At 41.1% G+C, this 13,642-nt stretch overlaps 1 protein-coding gene across 6 annotated transcripts in view; it reads left to right on the top strand.

Moving 5' to 3' along the window:
* Positions 1–13,642, top strand: part of LOC138915580 (uncharacterized) — a 61,190-nt gene continuing 47,548 nt past the window's right edge. For 3 of the 6 annotated variants that reach the window (XR_011421610.1, XR_011421611.1, XM_070222323.1), the window contains exon 1: positions 1–2,234. Coding sequence is in view for 1 of the 6 variants with exons in the window: in XM_070222323.1 (XP_070078424.1) it covers positions 1,984–2,234 (251 nt within the window). In the remaining 5 variants the exon portion in view is untranslated. Of the gene's footprint in view, positions 2,235–5,053; positions 5,242–13,642 lie in introns of all 6 variants that reach the window. The other 3 variants (XR_011421614.1, XR_011421612.1, XR_011421613.1) reach the window with 2 other exon arrangements.

The following is a 13,642-nucleotide window of genomic DNA, read 5'->3' as shown; positions in this document are numbered from 1 at the left end:
ATCTAAATTGTTCAAAGCTTTAAATAGCATCAATTTTAGACAGAGAACTGATCAACCTGACATCAGTAACACATCCCAAATTTGAAGCTGTCAGCTCAGGTTGCATTCATCAGTCATTTCAGTCGACCATCTTGTTTGGCTTGATTGGATTTGATGGTGTAAACAAATAAACAAAAGCACGTAAGTTTTCTACAGCTAAGTATAAGTAAACAAATCACTTCAGTCTTTATGAATTCACTATTTAAATAGCATTAATGGAGAAGAAGTTAAGGGTTTATTAAAAATGTTTCTCTTATGATTCCAAATAAAAACAAAGTGCCACACATTCCACCTCTTTGTGGGTGCTTGAAATGTCAGTTTTAAAGCTTGCTGCGTCATGTCTAAAACGGCTGGATCATGGGGCCAGCTTACCCTGCCTCTTGTCACAGAAACGGGACCCACCTGTGGAATCAGCCTCGCTGAGGCATCCATAAGGAGCCACTTCTTCTCTGGTGCTGGACAACATCAAGTCCTCTTGGTTAAATATTCGCAGGTGTTTGGTACTCGTCACTATTTAAGCACAGTCCATGCTCGCCAGATTTGGTTGAATCTTGTGAGGTTTTCGGATTCCGTGGACCTACCTGATGTATTTGGCAGAGGTCCCAAGGACTAACTGTACACGAGGTTTCTGACGCCAATTTATATTTTAACAAGGGTGTTCATAGTAGTCAATTAACAAAAGTTGGTTGTAAAATATAACCATTTCTGAGCAAGGGAACATCAGTTTTACCAAGTCACTAAATAAGAAGATGTATTTGCTGATCTGCATTCCTGCTGAATCTCTGAGACCTGCAGTGTCTTGGTCAATTATTCAGCTGCCACCAGGTGAGGAGAGGAGGAGGACGAATGAGGTCATTGAATCTAGGAGATTCCAACCCTGGGATGCCTGAGTCCAGAGCCGTGGTTTTCTGCCTCCCCGGGTCATGATGGGTCTCCCCAGCTCTCATTGATGGGTCCACGTTTTCTACCCAAACCCAAGCCATGTGGCTACCTGGGTCTTGCTGTGGTTTGGGAGCCAGATAGGAAGTATTTTCCAGATAGATTACATTCAGAGGGATGACAGAAATCCGCCCAGTGATTAGCCAGAAGACCAATTAACTAGTAATAAGAAGACAAAGAGGTTGGGGATAGAGAAATTTAAGTATTTGCTTTAAAAAATTTTACCAAAGAAGCATATGCACATGGATAAAGATGACCACCCAGTATACTTATTGGGAGTATATAGTGACATGATCAGGAGGGGACGTCATCGTATTGAAGGAGGGCAACATGTCAGGTTTGGGACTGTCCAGGTTTGGACTGTCAGTTAGATTTGGTAGATGCTCTTATGGAAGATAACGAGGACTGGGAATGTTCTTGGTTTTACGTTGTATTCATAAAAATAAACCTTGCGTGAGTGTGTGCTGGACAGTGCAAGAGCCCTGTGGTGACACACGTTCTCTGCACTTGCAGCTGGAGGAAGGCAGTCGGCCACAGACACACAAAGAACCTGGTCTGGGCTTCTTCTCGCTCCACATGTTCATTCCAGCGCATCCCTCCCTCAGCCTCTGTGTTAGCCAGACACCAGCCCAGCCCAGCGCAGCCCAGCCCCCTCTTCTGAGAACTGGACCCCGATCCTCCTGCATTTTTCATTAGAACCCGTTAGAATCCGAATTCGGCTCGTGGCTTCCTAGGGTCTGCGACTCTGAGGACCCCTGCTAGGAGCATCCAGAGGCTGTTCTCCTAACCCGGAGGTGCGCACGCGCCTGGCACAGCAGGAAAACCTCGCTCCGTTAGAGGAGGCCTCAGAGGCGCCGGGCATCGCTTGGGCCGGTGGAGGCGGAGGCCGGCCGCCCGGCCCGCAGGCCTCCGGCTCCCGCCCGGCCCGGGCGCGTCCGTTTCTCCCGCACCGCCCTCGGGGTTCTTTACCGCGGGCGGGCGAGCGAAGGGGTGGAGTGAGGAGGGATGGAGAGGGAGGAGGCGGGATCGCCCGGGGGTTACCCGCTCGGGGAGCCGCTGGAAGTGCCAGGTGGCCTTCCCGGTCAGACGCCGCCAGGCTCTCAGCCTGACGCGCGTCTCCCCTTCCTTAGATTGACTCCTTCGGCTTTCCGTTTTCCTCTTGGGGAGGGGTGGGACTTCCGGTTTCATCACCGGAAGACGACGAGCCGGAGGAGTCCGTCAGAGGGGCCAGCAGGAGCGATTGCGTCGGCAAACGGGTAAGTTATTCTCTGACCGGGCCGGGGGGGGGGAGGTTTGGAGGCGGGGACCGTCCAGCGTCTGCGCGGGGCCTGGGGGCGGTGGCTTGAGGGCTCGGGCCGGGCAGCTGGGCGCCGGGAGTCCCGCCAGGGCCCTTCGCTCTTCCTCCTCCCTCCTCCCCCCGCCTCAGCCCCTCCCCCGCTCGCCGGTCCCTCCCGACGCCGCCCAGACTCGCCCGACACCCGCCCGCCGCCCGCGCGGCGTCGCAGCCGCCCTGCCCCCGCCGTCACCTGCTCGCTCCGCGAGCCGGGCTCCCGGGGACCCGGCGGGCCTCCGTTTCCCCGCGGGCCCGGGCTCTCGGCGCGGAAGCGGCGCCCCGGGCGCCCCACGCAGCCCTGCACGCAGTCGGGGCGCTTCCGACCGCCTGGCTTCTCCGACTGGAACGCGGGCGCCCAGGCGGGGAGCTGCCCGGTGGGGGGGGGTTTCTAGTCCGGGCGGTGGTGTCCGTGGCTGCCCGCCCACTCCCTGTTTTCCCCAGCGCACCGATGCGCTGCTGCCACCCTCGCCTCCTTCGGTTGAGGATGCTGGTGCCCGAGAGCAACACGCCTGGAAGTGGACGGTCCTGGCCACTCAGGGTCCAGCTGCTCTCAGCAACTAGCGGGAGACCCCAGGCTGCCGCACGTCGCTGCTGGCAGCAGCGGGATCGTCCCTGGAGATACCCACCTCTTCCTAGTGGGCGAGCACGGCCTGAGTGTGCGTGCCCGCTTTCTGGAGCTTAGTCGGGGGGAGGTGGGTGCCAGGAGCTGCTGACCCCTGCGGTTGCGTTGAGTTTTGAATAGCCTGTTTATTGGGTTGGGGGGTTCTGGACTAGGACATCTTGGCAGGGTTGGCATCTGTGGACACATATGTAGGATTATTTTCTAGGTAATCATAGCCCGAATGGTGATTGTGTCGGGACTTTACAGTCCGTGCCGGTGGAACTAGTTACAGTATGCACCTGGTTTGCGGTGAAGCGTTAGTCCAGATGCAGCACTGCCTGGGGAAGGTCACTAACACGTATTGATTAGAACATCGTTAGGAGAGATTTTGATGCCTTTTGCTTTAATTAGCAAAAGGGAATGAACAGATATAATTGGGTTTTGAAATAAGCCTGTCACTATCAACAAGCATCCTGTTTCCTCCAACTTTGTTAAATGTACTTCTAGAGGCAGAATTCTGTGGAGGGAATGACGTTTTTCTGTTATTGTCCACATTAAAATGTTGCCATATTAACATTAATGCAAATTTTTGAACACTTCAAATAGTTATATTTTAACAGAATTTTGACCTGAAAAAGTCTATAACTTCCGTTCAAAGAGGTGATAATTATTTTGTTTGTTCATGTGAATATACCAAAGATGGAACTTTCACTGCAATTTTGTACTTGTATATTTGTGATAGATTTTTAACCCAGTTTTCAATTAGGAAAGATAAATTTTAACTTTTAAAAGTTTACCAAAATGTATAAACTTTCATGATTTTTGGATATTATGTCTATTTTATTTAATTACTTTGGCTAGTTCTACAGAGTTTACACACATTAATAGAAAAATGAAATTGAAGAAATGGTATAAACTTTTCCAGTGTGGTATGAGATTTCTAATTTTCATTTTTTCTAGTGTAGGAGTATTGATTTTTGTTTTAATATTTTCAATTTAAAATTCTAATTAATTCAGATTTCTCTTACTGAGTAGAAATGTGTAATTATACATTTTCTTCATTTTTTTTTCTAATGATCATATCTAAAATAATTGAATAGTGTAGTTTGGGGAAATGTTATAATGTTTTTACTGAATTTAGGTTTTCCCCCTCTATCCTTAATAGGTACTATTCTTTTTCCCACAGCTATTCAGACAGTGTGAATACTGTCCTCATGGGCCGAGGCAGCTGTACACTTAATAACTTTGGGATTGTCAACATCACCTCTCTTCTCTGAGTGTTATTGAAAAATTTGAGTAATATTTCTGTAACTATACCTCACAGTGATGCTAGCGTCAAATGAGATAATAAGAATGCTTTTTAAGTGGTAAAGAGCTATAAGTTTTACTACTGTATTTTTAGTATCTAATATGTTTACTAATGTTCACTAGCTTACAAGTTGACAATCAAAATGAGTTAGTCATTGTCTTTGAGTTTTGCCCTCTGCATTTTAAATCAATGTAGTGAACCTGAGTGGAGAAGGGAAAAACAGTCTCTGAAAATAAAAGTCAGAGCAGTCAAACTTAGTTGTATAAGAAGGAATAGTTCCAAGTTCAATGAATGTGATAAATCCTTCATTTTACTGGGTAATTGGGCAGAGTCTTTTAAAGTAGCACTCTTGTTATTTTATCTGATGTCCTGTCAGAATTAGACAAGTGGATATGAGTTGTTTCTGTCCATTCCTCATGGACCCATTTCATGGAGAGGGGGCACAAAACTTCAAAATTAAATTTGGATTTTAATTAGTATCCAATTGTAATCTTGCTTATTTTGGTTGGCAGAATAATGCAACTCCTCCTTAGCCCTATCCCTCCCAATACAAAAGATTCCACGTCCTAGTTGCTAGAATCTGTGACTATGTTATGTTACATAGTCTATGGAATATGTAGTAACGTGTAAAATGTAATAATATGTAGTGTTATAATTTAAAGCAAAGTTATTCGTTAAGGTCTATTTCAAAGTGAAATATTTTTTTTGGTAAGGTTGATTGGCCCTGAGCTAATGTCTGTTGCCAATCTTCCTCTTTTTGCTTGTACACTTAATAACTTTGGGATTGTCAACTGACCTAACGTCTGAGCCCATCTTCCTCTATTTTATGTAGGATACTGCGAAAGTGTGGCTTGACAAGTGGTGCTAGATCCGTGCCCAGGATTGGAACCTGCGAACCCCTGGCTGCTGGAGCAGAGTGTATGAACTAACCATTACACCACTGGGACGGCTCCAAAAGTGAACCATTTTATTAATGTTCATTCATTCTGTTTTTTATTGTGAACTTCAGAAGAACGCTAGGTGAGTGGTTTGGCCCTGGCATGCATCATGTATGTGTCCTGGGTTAGTGTTCTGAGGCCTGTATTGGACATCTTTAAAATGTGGTTGTTAGGGAGGCAATTGTAGTTAGTGTTAGAATTCTTGGGGGTTCATATTCCAGCCTCTATGTATTAGTTGTAGGAAAATGGCCTTAGTTTCTTCCTCTCCAAGTGGAGAAATGATGTGTCTTTGAGTAGTTGATGAGATAATGTGTGTGAGCGTGGCTTAGAAACTATAAAATGCTGTCTCTGCACAGATTATTAAGACTACTCTACAGTCTTTAAATCCAGCCTTAATACATGCAACGTGAGAGTTCTGCACAACAAGAGGTCGGAAACATGGATTCTGTACCATGGGTTCTGTGGAGCAGGCAGAACCTTACCTTGCTGCCATATTGGTTTTGCCTTCTCTTACTTGAAAAACCAGACAGGCGCTTCCTTCCTTCTTTTTAGTCCCATTTGTAAGATTGATTCAGAATGGGAGTATAGGAATTAGTTTGCATTTTTCCAGAACTAATTTGTTACCTTTTTCATTTCTTGTCAAACATTTTAAGTTTAAAGAAAATGATTATTTTCCGTTTATTTAAATTCCCAAAATGCTTTATGTTCCAACAAATTCACTTCATTTAAAATTAATGAAGTTTTTGAAAAGTCTTTGTGCTAGGCACAAAAAGTAAACCATCCCACTTCTTGTCCTTGTAATCTTCAGTAACCCCAGCAGTCAGTCCCAAGATACTGGCTGCAACAGAACATTTGTCAGTGCCAGAGGTGCACGGCGGAGTAATTAGGTTGGCCTGGAGAAGTCACAGAAAATATCACAGCAACGTGGAAGACCCATGGGAGTTCTCTGTGCGGATGTAGGAGGAGAGGGCTTTTTAGGCAAAGAGGGCAGCTTGTTGGAAGGCACACCTGGTTGAGAACCAGTCAGCAGCCTAATGTGGGTCTTAGCAGGGCCTAAAAGAGGGAGAAGCGCCGAAAGAGGACAAGGTTTAGTTTGTCAAGGGCTTTGAATTGAAGGCTGTGTGCTTTACTTGGTACTTTTTCCTATGGTCAAGTTGAAACCGTCAAAGCTGTCAGATCTCCCACCCTCTGGTGTTGTCCCTTTTCCTTAATAGGTACCATTCCCTTTCGCACAGCTATTCAGACACTGAATACTGTCCTCAGGGGCTGTGTGAGAAGCTCGCTTCAGTAACTGAGGCTTTTCTGTGGAGGCCCCATTAGAGGAGGCTCTCTCCCTGGAGCCACTGAGGCACGCGAGAGGCTGGAGTTGATGACGTTCCACATAAGGCAGTAGAAGTAGAGTACAGAGGATAGAGTGGAGAGACATTTTTGATGTGGAAAGGACAGGATTAAGGGCCAGTGAAGGAGGAGGTGAGAGAGGGAGGAACTAAGAATAGTTTAGAGCACTGATCTTTGTGTAGAGAGCTGGCAGACTAGCTCCATGGAAGCAGGTTTGGGAGAGGAGAGCAAGATGAATTTGTTTTTGGTTGTATTGAGTGTTTGATATCTGTAGGTCATCCAGGAAGAGATGCTGAGATTAGAAGTAAGGTAGAGACTGGAAATAAAGGCAATGAGTCCCTGGACCATTTGAGGTGGCTGGAGAGCACGCAGAATGAATGAAGTAGACCAGGGAGGAAGATCGAGGCTGGGCAGGGGAAAGAAAAATACAAATAGCTGGGATTTGAGCATGTTCCTTCTTAGTATATGCCCGATGACGTCTGCAGAGTTTATCATTCCCTTTTAAATAGCAGGGGTCAGAACAAAGAGGACCCGAAAGGCCAGGTATTTGCTTTATTGGTGATTGTGTTTCAGCTCTGTGTGCTTTATGTTTCTCCTGTTGTACGATCAGTGTCTGAGTTGGTGATCTCTAAGCAGACGTGGAACCGTGAAATAGCATATCTCAAATTGCAGTCCAAGTTAGGAAAAAAACACACGAGGGATTTGAAATAAAAGATTTCCAAGATTCTCAAAATTCTAGGACTTTTTATTAAGTCTTGAATATACATTGAGTTGACACCTTCACAAACACAAACCCCTTTAGATTAGGAAATGACGTGGGAACGACGTTACACATTAAAAAAATCGGTCATTATATATTTATTAAAATCCTGAGGAAAACTTCAGATTTATCTAGAGCATTTTAGTATCTTACGTTCCTTTTGTATAATGCAGTGAACATATCCATTTTGTTAGTATTATGTAATTAAAACATAACTTCTATTAAATTTTAAGTCTCTAAGTGATAGAGTTTTTAAAAAAAAATATATTACATAGTTATTTTTTAAATATCCTCCTCCAGTGAGCAGATTTGACCTAGGCATTTGGAAAACTTGGCTCAGGTTGTTTTGTCCTGATAATTAACATTAATCTTTAAATAACTCTTTTGGCTTCAACATGGGGGAAGTTTATTAAAAGGGAAATGTCATTTGCTCTCTTTTAATGAATAAAACAAAACATAATAGCTGCCAAATTTTGTAGTATGTGCACAAAGATACTATATTATAGGGAATAGCCTGTGTTTTAGCAATGTATGATGTCCTACTGTTTTATTACTATTGAGTATGTGACAGTGACCGTCATTGCAAATATTTTAAATTTAAAACAATTTACGCCCTGCGGATAGATTATTGTGCAATAGCCATTTCTTTCTAAATGACGGTTAATGGATTTATCCTTTGAATACTATGTTTAGCATAATATAGCAGAACTAAAAGTAATGATCAAAAGACCAAGGTTAGCATGTGACGTTTCCTAAAGGCTTGAAATAACTTGGCGTTATGTATTAATAACATTCAGAAAACATAGTCATGCCTTAACATATTAATCTGCTTATATATTTCAGCTGAGGTGGTGATTTTTACTTTTGGCCGTCTTATAGAAAAGCTTTTTGAAAAGTTAACTTTCTCACATCAGCTGAAGTCTTTAAAAAATCTGATTAGTATTTTATAGAGAATACTTTCTTGCCTCTTTTGAATAATATAGGCTAATCATAGGCAGTAGCTTCATATATTGTTGGAAGAAGTGTAATTACAAAAATTAACTTGTCATACACCACAGCTCAGCAAAGTAACTTTCTTATAAGTCCATGGTCACAGTATGTTTTTGCAATTCAGCATCTGGCTCTGTGGGATATCGATGGCTTCTATGAAGAAAAGTACCAGGGTGAGCAATTAAATGCAAAATGACAGCATAAAATATGATCATTATGGTTATACAAAAGACGCATTTATGAATTTTGCAGATAACTGTCATTTTTCTGCTCATATTTTTCTGTTGCTTTGTTAGCTTAATAATTTTAGTACAATTTATTTTTTTCTTCTAAAAAATGAACACTGCCATTTTTATTATCCTGGCACTTGTTTATATGTCTTTTTTGTTTGTCAGTTTTGAAGATTAATGATAGTTGTTTCACTGTCTTTTGACACAATACTTTCAACTTGATTTCAAAATTGAAGAATTTAAAAAAATTGCATAGCAGTTGTATTATAAGAGTACCACTTCTTATGATGAGTAGTATTTTATCACGTGTGGTTTGGATAATAATCACCACCCGAAAGTAAGTTTTGCCAGTAGTTTCCTCGTAACATCACGTAGTGTTTTGAAGTATTTTTTATGGTATCAACTCTCTGATTTGGTCCAGGGTAAAACAGTGTTGACATGAGGAATCATATAGCAAAGTTGTTGTCTTTCTTTTGTCTCTTACTTGCAAAATGTATTCTACATGCAATGAAACTGCTGGACGTTGCGGAGAGGGAGTCACTCTGGAGGACTAAGTGTCCGTGTGACCTTTGGAGCATGCCATTGTGTGAAGCTCCGTAATGTTAACCTCCATTTTGTTAAGTTCCATTATGTTAACCCCTCTTGGCTCCTCTGCAGCCCTGCCTGTCTTTCCAGCCTTACCTTTCACTGCTGCCATTTTTGAAAACCTATGTGTTACCCAGTTGCTCTCGTTTTCTTTTACTTGTGCTTATAGTATCCCTGTCTCCCGAAATACAGTAGTCCCCCCTTATGTGGGGGGGATACGTTCTAAGACTCCCAGTGGGTGCTTGAAACTGCATAGTACTGAAGCCTGCATATACGTTTTTTCCGACATGTACACTGCTGTGATAAACTTAGAAATTGGGCAAAGTAAGAGAGTAACAGCAATAACTTCTGTTTGGCATATCCAGATTTCCAGCACGACTGCTCTTACACGTTGGGGAAATTATTAAATAAAATACGGGTGACTTGAACACCAGCACTGTGATACCTTGACAGGCGCTCTGATAACCAAGAGGGCTACTGAGTGACTGACAGGCGGGTATCGTGGATCCGGTGGAGAAAGGGATGATTCACGGCCCCGGTGAGAGGGAGCTAGATGGCACAAGATTTCATCACGCTACCTAGAATGGCGAGAAATTTAAAATTTGTGTATTGTTTATTTCTGGAATTTTCCATCGAATATTTTTAGACCTCTGCTGACTATAAGTAAGTGAAATTGCAGAAAGTGAAACCACAGGTAAGGGGGGGACCATTGTACTTTTTTTAGCCATTTGGTTAAATTCATCCTGAGCTTGAATGTGTGGTTGGAACTCTGTCCATTCTGTGAAGACTTTCTAATCTTAGCAGTCAACAGGAACTTCTTACTTTATGCTCTTGTGGCATATTTTGGGTGTCTGTTGTTATTATCAAAATATGCTTTGCAGATAGAGCATAGCTTAAGTTTTTTTTAATAAGTTTAAAAAAATCGTATTTACTGAAATCCTACTATATGCTGAGTACTGTGCTGGGTTCTGGGATGCTAGTGAAAGAGTTTATTTCTTCTGCTCAAGAAGGTCACATGCCAGTTGTAACGCAGAGTAGTAAGAACTGTGGTGGGGGCAGATGGGAATGTGCAGGCAGAGGGCTAATCCAGTGTCAGGGTTGGCAGTCTGGTTCTTGGAGGAGGCAGCAAGCCTGAGGCCTGAGGACAGCAGAGCACAGCCATGGAGCACGCGCAGGCCTTGCCCACCAGCCGTAACTGCTTAGATGGCTTGGTGGATGGACCCGAATCATTGGGGACTTATGTCTCATGATGTTCTTGTTTTTTGTTTTTTTTTTTTTAAATTTAATCATTTTCGTGAGAACCTTTGAAAAAATTAATTTCCTAGTTTTCAACTTTTGGAACCTCTCCATAACCTGATTTAATATTGTCTCAGTGACTTAGGATTATTATTTTGTGCGTTGTCATGTTGGGCTCTAAGAAATCATGTCCTCTGGGCATTTTGACCCAGAGAAGGGTGTTTTTAAATATCTGAATGTTCCCTGATTACTTTTAATTTTTTCTGTCTGCTTTTTCTAGTTTTTCTTCCCTTTTCCCGTTTCACTGCTATCAGTGATCTTGTCTAGAGTAGCACAATTGCTCTCCATTATTTGCCATCGATAAGAAGCCAATGAATCAGGTTTATCAGTAAGTATCAGGAAGGGGTGATGGATCTGAGGAAGGAACTTAGAGACTCACCTTCAATCCCAGTACCTAAATTCAAACATCATCTCTTCAAATATGTTTTGCCGCTCCAAGCCCTTTTGGGCAGGTTTCTTACTTTTAGCTAAGGCTTGGTGGGTGATGTTGCTGCCTTGGTGAGTTTTTGATAGCTGAGGTGTTCGTGTTTCCCTGCATCACGATTCAGGTCATTTTGTTTTCGTTGCTCTCCTGATGTGGTCTAACTGTTTTGTCTGATTTCAGGAATGCTTTTAAATGGTTTATGTTTTAAGAATTAATAGACAAGGCTTATATTATCCATTTGTTCTTATATAACTTACTTCAATTATAGTATCAAAGCAGGCATTTTTTATTGTGATCAATTTTGAAGAAATTAGGTATATCAGTTTTATTTATTCATTATTAATTTCGTTAATAATCAAGTTCATGAATGATGAGTTTAGGAATCAGTGACACCCTCTGAATTAATTGCTTTGTTTATTTGGCAGTAAAGCAAAACTAGGACAGTATTATACATTTGCGATATGTTTCTATATTTAGATAGAGAGAGGTACTATCTGTTGTTATTAATGTTACTGTTATCTTTACCTTTTAAAAACAAATATATATACTAACAAACATGTCTGTGTGTGACTGAGAGAGAGAGTGTGTAAGTGTGTGTTTTTGTGTGTGTCCATACATATCTTTTAGCATTTCCAAATTGGCCCAGGTGATTCTAATCTAACCTTTCTGGTCAGAATTTTAAGTATGTAAAAATTCTGTATGAAAATGGTAATAAAAACGCAGTCATTCAGTTTCATAGTGCAATTACTTATTGTGACAATTCTTGTTCAGGAGGAGTCTGTTTCCACCAGCATTGTTTTGGACAGGGAGATGGCAAGTGTAGACTATACTCTTGAGTCTGTTAGGGAGTGACGCTTTTTCTACTGTAGTGCTGTAATAGCTTTACATTTTGTGATTCTGTGGGCTACGCAGACGTGATGTGTTCAAGATGAATCAGACGATAAAATTGACTTGTTTTCCATCTGATAGCTGGTACTGCTTTCAGCAGTAAAACTGAATTATTTCTACAGATCGAAAAACAATCTATGAGATATGAGGTCATTTTCCTTATATAGCCATAGTTAAATGATTTGTTTCTATGACTGGTTTTTATAGTATAACCTGTTAAGGTTTTATCCCCTTATGCTCAAGACAGATTTAAGACTTAAAACAGACAAATTAGAAGAAACAAAACTAGAGATTTTTTAAAAAGTGTAACTTGTTTACAGAGTTTCCTCACCATTTAAATTTTATTCTTTCCTTTTCAACAGGTGTATAATGCTTATTTGCTTTAAAACCCTTGTTCATTCACTCACTTATTCTTTTGTTTATTTTTTTGCTCAAAAACTTTATTGCAGAATAGTTTACATACAATAAACAGCATCTATATAAAGTGCACAATTTGATGGGTTTTGACAGTTCTATACACCTCTGAAGCCATCTACAGAATCAAGATAAAAGAACATTTCTCTTACCCCCTTAAGTATCCCCATGCCTCTTTGCAGCCCACCACCTCTTCCTGCCTGCCACAGGGAACCCGTGACCTGTTTTCTGTCACTGTAAATTAATTTGCTATATCTTGTCGTATGTGCTGTTGTCTGAGTCTTTGTGTGAACACGTGTTTTCATTTCTCTTGGGTAATTACCTAGGAGGGAAATGACTGGGGTAATGTGATGACTCTGTGTTTAACTTTTTAAGAAACTGCCATCGAGTCTTCTTTAATTTCTCTCAGTCGTGTTCTCTAGTCTTTAGTGCATAGGCCTTGCACATTTTTTGGTTAAATTTATTTTTGCACAATTTTAAATCAAATCGCATGCTGTTAATATTTAAAAGTGCAATTGATTTTTGTTTATTATCCTTTGAATTTCCTAAATTCATTTAATTGTTCTAGTGTGGGCGTGTGTGTGTGTATGTGTGTATTTTGCATCCTGAGGATTTTCTATGTAAACGAGAATGGAAGTAGTTTTACTTGTATTTATCCGGTATTTATGCCTTCACTTCTTTGTTCCTCTTCACTTTTAGTAAGTCTTCTTCCTAAAATCTGTTCTTAGATCTGGCATTCATCTACCCACTGTGGCTGTCCTGTGGTTACAGATTGCATGAGAGTATCATTTCCAGGTTTTATATTTTGAATATTTTTGTCTCTGAATGTTAATTGTGTCTTTTATGCTTAGCACATAGTTTTGATCTTTTAATACAATCTGATAATTCTTTTTAACTGTAGTGTTTATTAACATTTAATGTAATGTAGTTGGTTGGATTTATACTATTTTGCTCTTTATTATTCTGCGTCTCCTGTGTTTTCTTTGTCTGTTCCTCCTTTACTGCCTTATTCTGTGTTGACATGAATTCTGTCATCTTCTATTTATCTGGGAATGTCTTTACTGCCCCTTCATTATTAAAGTATAGTTTTGCTGGATATGTGATTCTTTATTGATGGTTTTTCTTTCAGCACTTTGACTGTATTATTATTCTGGCTTTCGGCCTCTGTTATTTCTTCTAAGTCAGCTCTTATTTGTATTTTTTTCTCCTCAGTGTGATGCAAAGTCACCTGTTGAACATGTAGCTGTTCCTTGTATGTGGTGGATTTGATTGCTTTCCAGATTTTCTTATTGTCTTTTTCTTTTTAGTAATTTGACTATGATGTTTGTAGGTGTGACTCTCTTCGTGTTTGTACTTATTCATGTTTGTTAAGCTTCTTGTATCTGTAGATCAATGTATTTCATCAAATTTAGAAAGTTTTCAGCTATTACGTTTTAAAATATTTCTTCTACCCCTTTCCCTCTTTTCTCTGTTATTGGGATTCTTACTGCACATTTGTTGAAATACTTCAAATTGTCCCATAGGTCTCTGAAGCTCTTTTCATTTTCCTTAAAGTTTT

This window comes from Equus caballus, chromosome 9 (genome assembly GCF_041296265.1).
Source record: "Equus caballus isolate H_3958 breed thoroughbred chromosome 9, TB-T2T, whole genome shotgun sequence".
Lineage (NCBI taxonomy): Eukaryota > Metazoa > Chordata > Mammalia > Perissodactyla > Equidae > Equus > Equus caballus.
Note: the sequence above shows the minus strand (reverse complement) of the source record. Positions and strands in the feature narration are given on the sequence as shown.